The sequence below is a fragment of the Urtica dioica genome, chromosome 1 (assembly GCF_054948205.1).
Source record: "Urtica dioica subsp. dioica isolate 48M chromosome 1, U.dioica_male_clone48M_v1_H2, whole genome shotgun sequence".
Classification (NCBI taxonomy): domain Eukaryota; kingdom Viridiplantae; phylum Streptophyta; class Magnoliopsida; order Rosales; family Urticaceae; genus Urtica; species Urtica dioica.
This window is the reverse complement of record NC_142756.1, coordinates 526626-544449: the sequence shown is the minus strand read 5'-3', so window position 1 is coordinate 544449 and position 17824 is coordinate 526626. Positions and strand designations below refer to the sequence as shown.

Sequence of the window (17824 nt, the reverse complement as noted above, 5' to 3'; positions counted from 1 at the left end):
GCTATTTAATTTCATATATTTGAATTCATAACAGGATATTCGGTAATGTAATTAAAAGGGAAATGAAATATTAATTGATTGAATAAGTCAACCAAATTTATTGGTATTCGGTAATGTATAAAAAAAAAAGTAAATATAAATGGAAGGAAAGTAAAACAGGATAATGAATACACGTCATGACATATGATCCGTTCAAATTTCGGAAATAAATTAGGAATACTTAGTGTAATTGATATTTCAGTGTTGTTAATTTCTGTAAATTTATTGATATTTCAGTGTGGTTAATTTCTGTAAATTTATATTGCTTGCTAATACAAATCATCATGTATTCTTAGTGTTATTAATAATGGTTAATTTCTGTAAATGTAGGTTGAAGTGCTTATTATATCAGTCACGCAGGAAATGTAATCATTTCTATTAGATGTGGCTATAAAATATGACAATCAACTTATCAGGGTAAATAACGTTAATTAATATAAATAAACGCATAATAAGATAATTACCGAATATATAATAATCGGCAACAAATAAACACACAAAACGTGGGCTACACTTTTGCTAAATCAAATTCAATCCAAGGTTAATATAGTAACTACCATCTTACATAAATATGACACGTCATCAGTTTTGGCTATAATTGAAATTTTGATAAAACGTTGGTTAGATTACAAATGCAACGTTTGAAGTGGCTTAAATCGACTAATTTTTCTATAATTAAACTTCCATTATTTAAATTCGGTATATTGGGTGAGAGGGAGAACGGAGGCTGTTTTGGGCTTTTTGAATGGCATTATTGGGCTTTCACTGAAAAAGAAGTCCAATGGACAATATTATATTTGGGGCTTTTCAATTAGACTATGTCTTCTTTGGAGAGATACATTCGGAAGCTGTGTTTGTGAATTCGCTGATCTCTTCAGCCAGACTCGACGAACGCAGGGTAAGAAGTAAATTCTTTGACTTTCTTTAATATTTCGAAGAAATACTTTGGTGGATTTATGCTGGAATTCGAATTCATGTAAAAAAAAAAAAAAAAAAAAAAAATCTCCTTCGTGGGGAAAAACAAATTCTGACCACAATGTTCATCATCGCGAACTGCTGTATGCTTCTTCAATCGACCTCTTTTATTTTAATTTCAGAACAACAATTGATTATCATTGATATGTATATATTAAATATATTTGGGATTATTTGGCGTCCCTGGACTTGAACATATACGAGACGAAATTAGGTGATTGGGGATTTTGATATATGGTAACACAATCCAATTTCTTCGAGTCATCTATAAACTCTGGAATTATTGGATTGGATGATAGAATTTTCTAAATCGGCATTGCTATTCACTCCAGTTGCTCTTCAAGCCCTTATTAATTTTTTTTTTTTGTTTTTCTCTGTCTCAGTTCGGGAAAATTAGTAATTGACTTTGTAGATTAGGTTTTAAGCTAATTTCGGAGTAGGAACTGTGTTGTAACTATAAATTTAAACGGCGTAGATCCATTTATATTGTAACTATAAATTTGGAAAAAAACACATTTCCTCTTGTCTTCACCGCCGCTCTCTCTCTCTCTCTCTCTCTCTCTCTTTTTCCTTCTCTTCGCCCTTTTTCACTGTCTCTCTGGTAGGGTTTCTTTTTATTCTCAGATTTGCTGGACTTTTTTTAGGGCCTTCCATTCCCTTTTATTCGTTCTGTTCATTTACATTTGTTCAGCCCAGTTAACCACTCTTTTTTCTTTTCTTTTTTCCCCTTCACAGTGTTAGCTTAAAATAGATCTCTACATTTTGGGTAGTATTATATGATGATTTGATATTTGTTCGCGGTTGATTAAGATTTATCCAGATTCTCTTCTCAGTTTCGTTTGCGGGTCACTTGCAGTGATTTTTTCTTCTTGGGCCGGTGGTTGTGGTTGTGGTTTTGGGGTCGTCGAGACTCACTGTTCAAGGTAAAGTCTCAAAATTCTTCTTCGAGTGATCGACTTTCAGAAAAGCTAGGGTTTGAAATCTATTTTGAATCTTAGTATTATATGATGATTCGATATTTGTTCGCGGTTGATTAAGATTTATCCAGATTCTCTTCTCATTTTCGTATTTTAATCCAATGTGTTGAAGCTGTGAATTTAGGTCTTTTGGATCTTGGCTTGACTGAATTCATGTCCGAGTCTTTGCGTTGTTTATGTTGCGTTTGCTAATTGTCAATGATTTTAAGTAGTGTATTTAAATCTCTCTGTCTCTCTCATTTCATTAGCTTGAGATCGAACTTGAACATGATTCTTGGTGGTTTCGAAATTTTAGTGCTTCTGATTTGATTGGGGTTTTTTTTTTTTTTTTTTTTTATTATAAATAAATTGAATATACGAATGAATTGTTGAATTGGATCTGAGATTGAGTGTTTTAGAACTTAGGAGCTCCTAGTTTTTTTTCCCTCAACTTTTCATTGTTGAAATAATCCTGAGAAGTGCTAAAGAGTTAAGGAGTTTGATTATTGTTGAAATGTTTTATTTGTTCTTCTACTGTTTTTTACACTCTGGTTATGTTATATGCATCAATGTCAATTAAGAATAAAAATTAACAGATGCTCTAGATATAGAGTACTCCCAGATGGTGGCCAAAAGCTAAAACTGGATATGTATTTTGTGTAACTATTTTTTTTTTATTTTTTTTTATCCAGATGTTAACTAATGATTTTAATGAATGAAGCAGTACATACTAACTAATGATTATTGTTGAAATGTTTTATTTGTTCTTCTACTATTTTTTTTATTTGTTCTTCTACTATTTTTTACACTCTGGTTATGTTATATGCATCAATGTCAATTAAGAATAAAAATTAACTGATGCCATTTCTAGATATAGAGTACTCCCGGATGGTGGCAAAAAGCTAAAACTGGATATGTATTTTGTGTAACTTTTTTTTTATCCAGATGTTAACTAATGATTTTAATGAATGAAGCAATACATACCTGAATTAGAGTGAACGTTGCACTTGAAAATTTGACTTGACAGGTAAATAGAGTCTAATATCTGAATATTTCAAATAGACATCGACAGAGAAATTTTTTATTTTTTTTTAAAGTTTTTTTTGAAGGATATGTTATAGTGATTGAGTGTTTTGAGAGAGGGCTATGATTTTGTGATTAGTGAATGCGGCTTGAATGATGTTGACAATTGAAGGGAGCCAAATATATGAATGTTCTGAAGAGTTTTTTTCTTTTTTTTTTTGAAATTTTTTTCTGGAAATTTGTTTTGTTTGAAACAGATGTTACCCACAGTGTTTTGGAGAGAATGGTACGATGATGTGTTTTGCAGATTGAACATGTATATATAGAAAACTAATGAATTGTTCTGGATATGCATTGAACTATCCAGAGTTCTCTAATATCATTACACAACAAATTTTTTTATATATAGAAAACCAACGAATTATCCAGAGTTCTCTGGCAGGTTGTAAATATCATTACAGGACAATTTTGTAATTTTAAAGCCTTCAGGGACAGGGTTGTAAATATCATAGACTGAAAAGGACAATTTTGTAATTTCTCTCTGACCGGGAACAGTAAACGTACACTGAATTTACAGTAAAAGTGGGTTCCTCTTTATAAATATATTATATATAAATATATTATAATATGTTAATCTTATTATTGTGCTAGCTAAGGCTATGTCATTATACAAGTCGAATTGGTATATCGGTGGATCTCAAATGCTCTCGTGCATTCTGTACCGGAAACTAAATTGTATTTTAATAGTTTATCAATTTTATTTTAAAATTTGTTGAAATTAGGTTATGAAAGATTAATTTTGTTAACCAATAAAAATAGCCATGAGACGATGGTCTAAGGGAGATGTTTGAATGAGATCAAGTCAATAAGTGTCAACACTATACTAATGTAGGTATATCACTATTTAAGAGCAACGGAACGGGTGTTGGGTTTTTGCTTATTTGTCAAGCATTGATTGTGTTTATAGGGCAGAGAGAGAGAGAGAGAAAATGGGCGGAGGAATGGAGACAAACAAGAACAAGTTCATAGAGGACTGGGGATCCGCGAGGGAGACTTTGGAGCAGAACTTTCGCTGGACACGTCGCAACTTTGCCCTGATCGGCATCTTCGGAATCGCCATTCCGATTTTGGTCTACAGAGGGATCGTCAAGGAATTCCATATGCAGGACGAGGATGCCGGCAGACCCTACCGGAAGTTTCTCTGAGAGAGACACAGAAGAGGGTGTTTCCGACAAATCTCGTCAACTAATAATCGTGGGACTGCCTATGGACTTTGCATCGCCTCCAAAATCTGTAATAACTCTGTTCTTTTTTCTTTTCTTTTTTGTTCTTTCTTTTCTGTGATGTTCATGCCACCAAAAGTTTGAATGCCTTCATATTTGCAACTGTTTTTCAAATTTATATTTCCTCGAGTGGCTTGCCATTATCATAGATTGTGTCCTCGTTGCGTCACGAGTGTGAAGATGGTTGAAGTTCAACTACATATTGTTGAGTACGAGAAACAGCCCACATTTGTGTTACTTGTTTCTCTTTGTTTTCTTCAGTTTTCTAATTAATTACCCAGTGTTTGTTTTGCTCCAACCATAACTGCTGCGGCGATATGATCGTCTCTAGTCTCGGACCATTCTTTTTTTATGCTAGTAATTTGGTCCGTGTTTTTTATAGAACCGGGACCTATAAACTCCAATTTAGTACACTGATCACATCCTTCATAATATGTATGTCTTATTTTAATATGCTTTGAAGTTTGAACACGACTTGAGATTTCTGCGAGGAAGTCTCAAATCTGAATGAATGGAAGCGAATGAACAGCGACGTGTTTGTAAAGCTTCAAGTAAGCTTAGCAATGTCGACGGTGCTCTTGTTAGAAATGAAGTTTTCTTATTGGCGATATCGTAAATTAAAAAATTACGTGAACCACGCAATAAATAAACATTGAAGTGGCTGTATTACCCATCAGCCTCCAACTCTAAATAAACAAAACACAATAAAAGGAACCAACTAACTAATTCCCCATTAGTCTATACTACTATCTTTCAATCGATCATATTTAGCTTAATCAATCTCTAAACAATTAGATAAAATAATAAGTACTATTGAAATGAATTGATAAAATATGCAAGACTAAATTATGTGGATCAGAGTGCTTCTTACTTAAATTTGAAATAAATAAAAAAAATTGATTCCCTATGAAATAAGTTAACATTCAAAACCTAATCTATTCCACAGAAAAGCTTATTTGTCCTCAAGCTTGGTTTATTCCCAGATTAACCTTATCAATCCAAACCAACCATGCATATGGACGCTTATTTGTTTTTATGAGATTGTCAAGTATTATGAAAATGGGCAGACGGCATATAAATATATGTTATAAACCACCAATTGCATTATTTTATTACGTTGCACTTGCATTGCATCTGTCGTATGACAATGCAGCTTGTAGACGATGTCATCAAGCCATCTTCTGATGGCGTATTATTCTGTCATTCGTGATTAGGAAAATCTTAAACCGGCCAAAGAAGATTATTTCAGTATTGGTTCATAAATTAGTTAAGAGATTTTAAGTTTGTTTATATTTTCGTGAACAGTGTCTTTGAAATGCTTATAACATCGGTGATCGATCGATATGGCATTGATTATTGGCAAAATACAAAAAATAAAAATAAAAATTCAGCGAATTATCCAAATTCTGAAAATAGATAATATCAAACGTAAGATATTATCAAGAGAATAATACACAATTAAAAGTATATAAGTGGCTTATTCCAATTCTTACTTAAAAACCAAATATAAGAGTATTTGATTACAAACATGAAACTAATAATAATAAATTTCTCACTATTAGTTACATGTTCGTAACTAAACACTCTTAAATTTATCTTAAAAAAAAGTAAAAATATGGAATAAACCACTTACTTAGTCTTACTAGTGTCCAAACCCATGTTATCAATCCCATATTCTAAACGTTTTTGGCGCATCCTTTGTGTGGCATTAAAAGCCACGTTGATTCTTGGTACGTTGCAAAAGGTATGAAATGTCTTGTAAACTTCTTTGAAACTACGCATTTATTACTTTATTAAAAAAAATATCCTTGCAGAAAATGACCACCAATTACCGCAAAGTAGACTACTTGGAATAATTTAAACAGAAACAAACAAACAAACAGTCTGATATCAAGTAAGTTTAAGATGGAAATCATATAAAAATTTGGTTCACATGTTCCATAAAATTCAAAATTAATACATTAAGTAGTAATTTTGTGTGATTTAGCATTGTTGATTTTTAATAAATAATATTATTCTCATTTATTTTCTTTTAAAAAAAAAATTTGTCGACTTTTCGGCCGGAAATTTGGTATTTCGACAAACGATTCCTCCTTTGGTAAATAAACGCTTTATTTGGCAACAACATTTCACCTTTATTTTTTTATGAATTTCTATGAACAACCAATTTGAACCATCCAAAAATTCATTTAAAAGCAGCAAATATAGAGCATAAATGAATTGACTTAGAGGCTACATCCAGTGACGGAGCCAGGATTTCAATCAAAAGGGGCAAATTTGAGAAATACTTTTTTAGGAGGAACATTATTGAAAAAAAACTTACAAATTTGGGTAAAAAAACATAATTATTAGTCAAATTTAAGAGTAAAATTATAAAAAAAATATAAAAATTTGGGATTAAAAAAATAATTTTCAAAAGTTGAGGTGGAGCCTGACCCCCACCTGGCTCCGTCACTGCCTACATCAATTGGTTTTCTTCTTATTTCTTAATAATAATAAAAAAAACACGCATTCGTCATAACTCACACTCATGTATCGCAATCACGCCACTATACATATACACGATAATAAGCATCCCATTCGTACACATGGCCCACACTTTTAAAATAAATTACTAGCTTCGTCCTTGCTGACACTTCAGCGAAAATTGGTGTAAGAATTAAACTCACATTTCAATGCCTTTGACAAGTCGAAGATGGCGTGCTCCTTAGTTACACGTCGATTCACACTACTCTCAATTCTCATCAAATATAAAAAGCATCATATTGACTTAAGAAGAAAGAAGAAGCCGAGATGACGTGGCAAGTCTTGGTCTGTAAATATATATAATAAAAAAAAAAACCCACAAGAAAGCAGCAGGAAAAACACCACAAGTTGTTGGATTAGATTAGAGAGCAAGAAACAAAAATATCTTCTCGTAGTGTCAGTATATAAATACCCCAAAAAACGACTGAGTGGGTACATATATTTACAACATAGAACATACATCTGTAGAGAAGCAAGGGGAGGAAGAATGATGGGCATGGGAGAGATGTGGTCGCACATGGGATCGATCATGGCGACCCTCATGTTCGCGAACGCCATAATCCAGCAGTACTTCCCGTACCAGATCAGAGGGCACGTGGAAAAGTACACGAACAAGGCGTGGGGTTTGATCTACCCTTACGTGCAGATCACGTTTCAGGAGTACGCGGGCGAGCGGTTCAAGCGCAGCGAGGTGTACGAAGCCATCCAGAACTACCTGAGCGTGAAGTCGTCGAGCCGCGCGAAGAGGCTGAAGGCGAGCGACATAAAGGACAACAAGTCGGTGGTTCTGAGCCCCGACGACAACGAGGAGGTCACCGACGAGTTCGACGGAGCCACGCTGTGGTGGACCTCCTACAAGAGCAGCTCCAAAGGGATGACAATGTCGTTCTACCCCAACACCGACGAGAAGCGCTTCTATCGCCTCACCTTCCACCGCCGCCACAAGGACAAGGTCATGGCCTCCTACCTCGCCCACGTCATCGCCCAGGGAAAGGGCTTCGAGGTCAAGAACCGCCAGAGGAAGCTCTACACCAACGGCTCCTCCGAGAATTGGTGGAGCGAAAAGCGCACCAAGTGGAGCCACGTCATGTTCGAGCACCCGGCCACGTTCGAGACTCTGGCGCTCGAGCCCGCCATGAAGAAGAAGATCCTCGGCGACCTCGTCAAGTTCCGCGAGGGCAAGGAGTTCTACGAGCGGGTCGGGAAGCCTTGGAAGAGGGGCTACCTCCTCCACGGGCCCCCCGGGACGGGAAAGTCCACCATGATCTCCGCCATGGCCAACTTCCTCGACTACGACGTCTACGACCTCGAGCTCACCGCCGTCAAGGACAACACCGAGCTCAAGAAGCTCCTCATCGACAGCTCCAACAAGTCCATCATCGTCATCGAGGACATCGATTGCTCCCTCGACCTCACGGGTCAGCGAAAGAAGGAGAAGAAGAAGAAGAAGACTGAGAAGGAGGAAGAGGAGGAGAAGAAGAAAGATCCGATGAAGAAGAAGATGGAGGAGGATGGGAAACAGAGCAAGGTCACTCTCTCCGGCCTCTTGAACTTCATCGACGGGATTTGGTCGGCGTGCGGCGGAGAGAGAGTCATCGTGTTCACGACCAACCACGTGGACAAGCTGGACCCGGCGCTGATCCGGCGCGGCCGCATGGACCTGCACATCGAGCTCACCTACTGCCGCTTCGAGGCGTTCCGAGTCCTGGCCAGGAACTACCTGGGCATCCCCATCGGAGAGTCCCACCAGAGGTTCCCGGAGATCGAGCGGCTTCTGACGGAGACGGACATGACCCCCGCTGACGTGGCGGAGAATCTGATGGAGAAGTGCGACGAGGACGACGTGGACGCGCGCCTGAGGAACCTGGTGGAGGCTCTGGAGCAGGAGAAGGTTGACGCCAAGAAGCGGGCGGAGGAAGAGGCGCGCTTGAAGGCCGAGGAAGAAGAGGAAGAGAAGAAAGAGGAAGAGGAATCCAAAGCCAAAGAGAAAGAGAAGAAGGAGAAAGAAGAAGAAGAGAAGAAGAAATCGGCCGAGGAACAAGATGGGAAGGTGTGTGCCAAGTGTAAAGGAAGCTTGGACAATGGTGTCAAACAAAATGGGACTAGTTAAGATTCGGTTCTGGATCAGGGGTATATATGTCATTAATTAGCTAGAATAGCATCAATTGATGTTCATTCAAATGTTGTCTTGTGTGTTTCTCGTTGACTGTGGACCTATGGTTCATGGTGTCGGTTTGCTTTTTTTTTTTTTTTTTTTGTTAATTGTGTTTGTGAAATAAAATTTGTCACTAGAAATGACGCTAGTATAATAAACATTTTAGCCTTACATCTTTGCCTATCCTCATTTACTCTTATCTAATTACTCTTACGCACCATCATAATTTTTGGAAGTTACAACAAAGAATATGCATAACTGCAAACTTGTTGAGTCTTTTTGTTAATTTTTTTTTTCTTTGTCTGGCATATTGCATAGATATAAGTAGTTAATATTGCATATTGTCGAGAAGTAGTTAAATATTCAACTAGTTATTCCATCAAATAATTAAACACCCATATAATTACTTGTTTAGTAATTTTAAAATCTTTCATCGTAAAGAAGAACAAATACACACTAAGATTATAACAATTATTATTTGGCTCTTTCATAGATAGATTGATCATAGATCAAACCGATCGAAGTCTGTTAAACTGATAAAAAAAATTAGTTTTATTATATTATTATATACAAATCTAACAATGCTCTCGTAATAAGATTCTGGAAGGCGGCTAAAATCAAGGAGTCCAATTTGCCTTTTGTTTAGACTTTTTTTTATTTTATTTTATAAAAGTTATTATAGGGGCTAAATTTTTTGTTTTGTTCCAAGGCCTTAATTTTTTAGATTCATTATATTGAGATTCTCATAACATATCATTTACAATAAGAGGTGTTACGTTAGCAATAAATATCTCTACTTAAAAAAAAAAGAGTTCTAGTGATAGATTGTCCTTTACTTTTTGAACTTCAAATACCTGCTTTGAACTAACCGTGTGGTCCAAACATTATTTTCAGGTTCCCAATTTTCTGTTAGGATTATTTGAGACCCCACATAGTTTAAAGAGTATCTTTTGCATTTTGGTTCTCTTAATTGTTCAGCATAGTTGATCATATTTAATTATTCGAATCTATACAATCTAACAACGAGCTCGAGTCAAATAAGCCTGAGTGATCATAAAAGTTAAAGAACGATTCGTTCATAAGACAAGAACGATCTTTTTCGAGCAAAACTTTGGAGAGAATAGAAGTTGTTAGGTCAAAGACTAGTCAAAGTAAACGTAAACACATATAAACAAATTTAAACTTAAGTAAAACGTTCACCTTGACAGTCATGCCAAGCAGATAAGGAAATAATCATCCATCACGCACGTTTCGGTAGCGATTATTAGAGACGTGGGACTGATCATCCCACGTACTCGACCCCAAAACCTATAAATACAAAAAGAGATAGCTGGAAGAGGGCATTTGCATTATTGTACAAGTCTTAAATTTCACCTATCACTCAATACTCTCTATTATTTGTTCTTATTAACTATATTCGAATATAGAGATAATTTTGTTTACGATGTTCAACAGTATTGACAAAAAAGAGTGTATATGTATGTATAGATCTTATTTCAGCTTAAAAAATGGTATTCTGTTGAGGTGTGAAACCAATTAAATTTTAGATGATAGGATATTTTTAGCTGTATGTGAAATTACCTGCTCTGTTAAACGGGAAGAGTAGTGGTGGAGTAGGTGCATATAAAACCAAATAAAGATTCTTAAAATTATTTTTACACGAGTTTTAAAAAAAAAAGTTTTTGAAATGTTTTGTCCGTATGCCAAGGGATATTCATTTCCTATGCATTTCCAAGTCTGCAACAAACTTGGCTTGTGGACCAAGAAACCAGCTTGAAGTTGAACTCGAATTGCATTTGTTGAATTTCGAAGAACCAATCTACACCGCTGATGTCAGTGTCACCTAACATGTGACTCACATGACAATCTTCTTTTGATGCAAGTTCATGTAACAATACAGTAAATTACCAAAAAGACCTTAGCTGACGCAGCCTGCAAAGACAGTAGTCTTTCTTCTTTGACTTGCCGAGTCATCCATCCATCCATCCCCAATAATATAAGGAAATCAATGAATTCCTGATTATAATTTGGGGCTGAAATCACCAAGGCAGAAGAAGAACGAAAGAGATGTCGAATCCGACAGAGTCGCTGACCCAACTGGGGTCGATGCTGGGTGGTATGATGTTCGTGTGGGCGGTGTTCCAACAGTTGTTTCCGCAGCAGCTTCGGAGCCAGATGGAGAAGCACGCGCAGAGGTTCGTGGCCTACGTGTACCCTTTCATCCAGGTCAGGTTCTGCGAGTTCACCGGCGAGCGCCTCAAGCGCGGCGAGGCCTACCCGGCCATCGACAGCTACCTCGCCTCCAACGCCTCCCACAACGCCAAGCGCCTCACGGCCGACGTCGCCGCCGCCAAAGGCCCCGCCACCCTCGCCCTCAGCATGGACGACAACGAAGAGGTCGTCGACCACTTTCAAGGCGTCAAGGTTTCTCTTTCTTTGGATCAAAATTGAGACTAGGATTCCCGATTTCCTTTAGGCTGAAGAATAGTGATTGTTTCAATTTTAGAGTTGTGAATGTGAACCACCGGTTTTTAATCAGGTGTGGTGGTCCTCGGGGAAGAACTCGCCGAAGACTCCGTCGTTTCCACTGACCAGCCACTCGGGGGCGACGGACGAGCGGCGATACTACAAGCTGGTGTTCAACACGCGGCACCGCGACCTGATCCTGGGGACGTACCTGAGCCACGTCATCCGGGAGGGGCGGGCCCTGAAGGCGCGCAACCGGCAGCGGCGGCTCTACACCAACGGCGGGGGCGGGGCCTACTGGAGCCACGTGGCGTTCCAGCACCCGGCGAGCTTCGACACGCTGGCGATGGACCCGGCGACGAAGCGCGAGATCGTGGAGGACCTCGAGGCGTTCGGCGGGGCCGAGGAGTTCTACAGCCGCACGGGGCGGGCGTGGAAGCGCGGGTACCTCCTCCACGGGCCCCCCGGGACGGGCAAGTCCACCATGGTCGCCGCCATGGCCAACCTCCTCAACTACGACGTCTACGACCTCGAGCTCACCGCCGTCAAGGACAACACCGAGCTCCGCCGCCTCCTCATCGAGACCTCCGGCAAGTCCATCACCGTCATCGAGGACATCGACTGCTCTCTCGACCTCACCGGCCAGCGCAAGAAGAAGACTCCCAGGGTCGTCGACGACGACTCCAAGGGAGGGAGAGAAGGAGGAGAGGAAGGAAACGGTGGCGGCGCCGGCTCTCGCGCCAGCCAAGTCACTCTCTCGGGCCTCTTGAACTTCATCGACGGGATTTGGTCGGCGTGCGGCGGAGAGAGAGTGATCGTGTTCACCACCAACCACGTGGACCGGCTCGACCCGGCGCTGATCCGCAAGGGCAGGATGGACAAGCACATCGAGCTCTCCTTCTGCGGATTCGAGGCCTTCAAGGTCTTGGCGAGAAACTACCTTGGAATCCAAGGCGACCACCCCTTGTTTGCTCGCGTCTCGGACCTACTTTCCGCGGTGGAGATTACCCCCGCTGACGTGGCGGAGCATCTGATGCTCAAGAGTGCCCGCGTGGACGACGTCGACCTGCCGTTGAGGAACCTCGTCGAGGCCCTCGAGCAGAAGGCGAGAGACAAGGAGGAAGAAGAAGAGGCCAAGAAGAGTGTGGTTTCGGACAAATCATGAACCAGTATCTAGCTAGTTTAGGAGAATCATTGTATACAAGATTTTTGTTTCTTGTTTACTTGGAACAAATTATTGAAGTGGGAAAGTCTCGCATTGGTTGTGTGTGTGAATGAACATGTGTTTATATATTAGTTGGATCTCTTCTCTTGACACCAATTGATTTTAAGATGAAATTCAACTTGTTATCAGAGTCTTATATATTCACACCACTAAAATTAATCAAATATATAATTCAAAAAAATCGTCACATTACTTTAGTAATAAAATAAACTACAATATTAAGTTCAAGAAGGGCACTCAAAAAACCAGAATCGTCGTATAAAATATTGAAAACTTAAAACTCGAGTCTCTTGTTCTATTGCAGGGAACAAAACCAGAATCGGCATAAAGATAACCAAGACCTTCTCTTCATCAAATGTTTTCATCTCAAACATGCAATGTCTTTCAAGATCTCGAATACACTCGTTGCAACTTAGACAAAAGTCAACTTATGGGCTAACCCATACTTAATAAAAAGTCACCATCTTTGATGAACACTTAAACATTTCACAATACTAAAGTTTAAAAAAAATTATTGGCGACGACCGGGCTGAGGCATTTCCACCTGCAAAGGCAAAAGATATCAGATGAGCTTCTCTATGAGAGAGAGAGAGAGAGAGAGAGGTTTCTCCCTGAAGCTTTTGATTGGCTGGATTATTAATAAAACAAAAATTAATGACGTAAGGTAGTTAAAATTTATGGTAGGTACCACTAATAATACTTCTCTCATCTATTTGCTCATAGATGTGTAATTTTTTTATGGAGAAGATGTAATTTGTCAAAATTATATATATATAAAGTAGAGGAATACTTTTTAGAGACAAAAACACTATTCAATGAACATTGTGTTGTGGGTGTGTTTTTTCTTCTTTTTAATAAGAAAAAAATAAGAGACTCTAAACACAAGTTGTGGTTATTCGTACTGATTTTTTTATCAAAAAAATAAAAATGTTTCCAAAAAACTTTAAATTCATTTTTTTCAAATATAAATATTTATGGACATATCTCTCTCTCTCTCTCTCTCTCTCTCTATATATATATATATATATATATATATATATATCTTCCTCTAGACTAAAATATATTAATTATTCCGCAGAAACGCGCGGGGCATATTGTTTGTTTACTCATAGATATGACACAATTTAGGGTCTGCACAAAGGGAAATTGTCATAAGTAATACATCTTATAACTTTTTTCTTTTCACATTTTCCACTAAAGCACCAATTTAGACAATTCTAGTAGTGGACCCAGTGTGTAAATACCATTTTGCCCTTATTTTTTCCTTTATTTTCCACCCTTCAACCATTTTCTCTTTCACTTACCACAACCCATAAACACACGCACTCTCACACAAAAAAAAAAACACAGATAAATTTTCTCAGGCCAAGCAATACGTCCTTCCGACTTCAAATCCAAATCTTCAGCGAGCTCCAACCGTCCCTGCCCCTTCTTCATCGATAACAATTATATCAACAAATTATGCCGATTGTTGACATCTATGCCAACAAATTATGTCAATTGTTGACATTTATGTCAATAAATCAACCAACTCAGTGCTGTCATTTGTTGGTATATGTATATGTGAATTGTTGACATATATATGTCATATCAACAAATCGTCAAACAAACTCAGATTTTTTTAAAAAAATTATATTTCTTGACATGAACGAGACTCAAAGAATTTTTTTTTAAGTAAAGAAAAAAAGAGGGTAAAAATAGATAATTTATCTCCTCTTTTTACTAGTATTTTTGTCTAAATTATAGTTTTTGTGAAAAAAAAAAATGTTAGAAGTAATTTAATACATTACAATTAATCTGTTTCTTTCTCATTTATACCGAACCACAAATAGCTCTTATTGGAAAAAAAATTTCTACATGTGATTCCAACTCTTCTCCTCAAATTCATTTGAGAGAGCGACGAAAAATTAGCCTCTTGTCAAACAACAAATAATTAAATTTTACTATTTCCTCCTACAACTGTTTAAATTGGGTATCTCGAAGAGATTTAAGGTCTTTATATTAAGAACGAATAGGTATAGATTTATAACTTGTGACGCGTGTACTCATCAAAGATTTTTATAATTCATATATATGATTATAACCGTATCGTACTGTAGATAGCTGAATATATTTTGCCAAATATCTGGAAAAAAAAACATGACCTTTTAACTTGAATACTTAAAACCTGGACTCATTTTATATAATATATTAATTTAATAGGCTATTTGTTTTTTCGATCATTTGGAAAATATAGGAGGAGAAAAAGCATGTCCCGAAGTGTAACACAGATAAACCGAAGTAGGTTTTAATAAAAATAGATATATACGGCCAATTTTATTGATAAAGCTCTCTCACTCACACGTGTACACTTTACATAAGTATATACTTCATACAAGGAAGTAGTTATTTTGTGAACATCATGGTTGAGCAAGCTTTTATTGGCCGGCCGGATCATAGATTTCTTAGTTGTTGGACACCATTTTAATACCAAGCTTTCTTGCTGCGAAATTCTTCATGAACTCTTCCACCGCACGGACTTTGTCTGGAAACACGCACACACATATATGGTATATATATTAGTTCAAATATCTATATCTTTTTATGCATGTGTGTCACGTGTGTTTGTGTATAAATATAACCTTGTTGTATGGTTTCCGCATCGCAGACCCGCTTCCAGCAAAAATCGCCCAACATGATGCAGCAGGGACCAGTCAGTGGCTGCTTGAAATCATTCCCACTCATCATCAGCTTCTTGGCTATGGCATCACCAGCTGCGCATGCATAAATCTTAATTTATTGATGATCATATCATCACACACACAAACACACATATGTATATGTGTATATGAATCCATGTCTTTGTATTGTATGTATATATATACCTTGTTGTATGGTTTCGGCATCGCAGACCCGCTTCCAACAAAAATCGCCCAACATAATGCAGCAGGGACCAGTGAGTGGCTTGAAATTCCCACTGATCATGAGCTTGTCGGCTATGGCTTCACCAACTGCATGCATGATAAAAGTCGTAATATATTGATGATCATTTCATCACACACAGACATATGTATATTAATTTGTATCCATGTCTTTGTATGTATATATACCTTGTTGTATGGTTTCCGCGTCGCAGACCCTCTTCCAACAAAATTCGCCCAACATGATGCAGCAGGGACCAGTGAGTGGCTTGAAATCCCCACTCATCATGACCTTGTTGGCTATGTCATCACCAACTGCATGCATATCTTAATTGATGATCGTTTCATCACACACATATATATGTGTATATATATATATATATATATATATATATATATATATCATTGTTATCCATATCTTTGTGTTATATTTTTTTTTTCTTTTGTGTGAGAAACCTTGTGTGGGCGTGAGAAAACGAGATTTGAGAGCTCGCACACAATTATTTAAACTATACAAATTAACTATTCGAAATTCACTAATAAGAAAAATAAGTCCATCGTCTATATATGTTTTTGAGTTTTTAGGAAAATGTTTTTTTTTTTTGCTTCTTGGTAAAAATAGCCAAAGCTTGAAGTATACGGGGAGTAATGATGTTTTGCGCAACAATATTTGATGCCATCCGCGGTGAAATGACCAACTTTATTTGGAGTACAATAGTTATATATGTTTTTTACGTACATATATCTAGAGATGAATATGAATATAAGAGATATTCAGAGCATGGTGTTATTGTGAATAATACCTAGGGTTTCCTCTCCGTTGATTTTCTCACCATGATCGGCTGCTGAAGATACAGCAAGAAGAGCAGCAACGAGAAGACCAAACAAGACAAAAGCTCTTGAATTCATGTTTCCCTTAATTAATTCTTCTTCTGTGTTGTGTATGTGTTTTGTGTGTGACAGACTTGTGTCTCGCAAGCCATTTTTATAGCCCAGCCTCACCCCAACTTTAGTCAGCACAGTCTCAATAATAATTATCTTTTTAAAAGGCCCTTCACGTTTTTCATGCAAAATTCTCCACTAACTATACCTTTTTTTTAATCTCAATCCACATACTGTACTTGCCTTTTCTCATTGATTCTTGTTTTAACAATTTTTATTTGGGCGTTATAGATTTGTAGCAAAATATAAGTTATAAAATTGGAATTTAGCCAACGTTTACAAAAATAGCCAATGGCGATTATATTTGACTTAAATATCTTCATTAAACATGCAATAAATAACAAAAAATGTTAATAATTTAAAAAATCGAAAATTAATGACAATTGGTCTATTTTTGAAGTTCTCTTCTCCACGAATCCGTATGATTTGGAATCTAAATTTCGAGTCCATATAAATAAGATATGAATTTTTAAAGTTTTGATATGAAAAAAAAAAACTGTATGTGTATGAGAGAGAGTGTGTGTGACGAACGGTAGAAAAAAAATTATTTTAAACAAATGACAAAATTGAATATTCAAATGGGTTATTTCAGTGCCACTTTATTTGTTTGGCTATTTTTCCTAAAATTTCTAAATGTTGGCTATATCATTTGTAATGATTAATTTAGTTACAATTTTTTTTTTTTTTTTTGGTGTGGAAATATTTATTAGAATGTGGAAAGAATTCAATAATTGGGTCCATGTTCACGACACTTCATGTCCCCATATGGATACTGCTAGATATCCTGAATTTATAAGGGAGTGCAGCACATTTTAAAATATCATTAATTAAAAATGTGTTGCCCTCCCTTTTAAATTCCTAAAGTGAGTTTAAGTTGTTTTGATATCATTAATTAAAAATGTGTTGCCCACCCTTTTAAATTCCTATAGTGGAGAATAATATGTTTTCTTTTAAATTTCTTTTAAATGTGTTTTCTTTAAATCTTTAATTTTGTTTCATTTTTATATTTCTCATGACCACTATAAAACTCTTCACCCTCTAAATTGTTTCTTTTTACTTCATGAAAATATAAATAAGAGGAAAAAGACTTGTTAAAGCTGTAAAAAATTTGTTTGTGTTGACGAATAAAACACGTTGAGCTTCTCCAAATATAATAAAGTTCAATTTTTTCAATATTAAAGTCTATAAATATGTTGCTTTGAACCAAGTGCGTGTGTGTGTGTTGTTTTTTCCCCCACAAACGTTGAACTAGTGTGTTGTTCCTTCACTTGTGCAAAAGCCTATAATATGAGCTGTTATTTTAGTTGTGCGAGGCCCAAAACATGCCTATTTCG

At 36.9% G+C, this 17824-nt stretch overlaps 4 protein-coding genes across 6 annotated transcripts; 3 read left to right on the top strand and 1 right to left on the bottom strand.

Moving 5' to 3' along the window:
- Window positions 1-845: 845 nt before the first annotated feature.
- Window positions 846-4574, top strand: LOC149405979 (neuronal acetylcholine receptor subunit alpha-5). 2 transcript variants are annotated; one of them, XM_089603213.1, is made up of 3 exons: window positions 846-937; window positions 1871-1937; window positions 3961-4574. In XM_089603213.1, exon 3 carries the CDS (start codon window positions 3983-3985, stop codon window positions 4196-4198), a length of 216 nt encoding a protein of 71 aa, XP_089459339.1. In that variant the 5' UTR covers window positions 846-937; window positions 1871-1937; window positions 3961-3982; the 3' UTR covers window positions 4199-4574. The 2 variants fall into 2 exon arrangements, with proteins under 2 accessions (XP_089459339.1, XP_089460017.1); XM_089603891.1 differs by lacking the exon at window positions 846-937 and adding an exon at window positions 1521-1615.
- A 2668-nt stretch (window positions 4575-7242) lies between these two features.
- Window positions 7243-9128, top strand: LOC149405978 (AAA-ATPase ASD, mitochondrial-like). Its single transcript, XM_089602187.1, has one exon. The coding sequence runs from the start codon at window positions 7290-7292 to the stop codon at window positions 8910-8912; it is 1623 nt and encodes a 540-aa protein (XP_089458313.1). The 5' UTR covers window positions 7243-7289; the 3' UTR covers window positions 8913-9128.
- A 1791-nt stretch (window positions 9129-10919) lies between these two features.
- Window positions 10920-12719, top strand: LOC149405977 (AAA-ATPase ASD, mitochondrial-like). The gene is made up of 2 exons (XM_089601304.1): window positions 10920-11381; window positions 11497-12719. Exons 1-2 carry the CDS (start codon window positions 11025-11027, stop codon window positions 12586-12588), a joined length of 1449 nt encoding a protein of 482 aa, XP_089457430.1. The 5' UTR covers window positions 10920-11024; the 3' UTR covers window positions 12589-12719.
- Window positions 12720-14933: 2214 nt separating this feature from the next.
- On the bottom strand, window positions 14934-16535 carry LOC149405976 (uncharacterized). Of its 2 annotated transcripts, none has more exons than XM_089630501.1 (5): window positions 16352-16535; window positions 15738-15863; window positions 15513-15638; window positions 15270-15401; window positions 14934-15172 (listed from the first exon to the last, which is right to left on the bottom strand). In XM_089630501.1, exons 1-5 carry the CDS (start codon window positions 16455-16457, stop codon window positions 15093-15095), a joined length of 570 nt encoding a protein of 189 aa, XP_089486627.1. In that variant the 5' UTR covers window positions 16458-16535; the 3' UTR covers window positions 14934-15092. The 2 variants fall into 2 exon arrangements, with proteins under 2 accessions (XP_089486627.1, XP_089485891.1); XM_089629765.1 differs by having other exon boundaries at window positions 15738-15875; window positions 16352-16532.
- Window positions 16536-17824: the final 1289 nt, after the last annotated feature.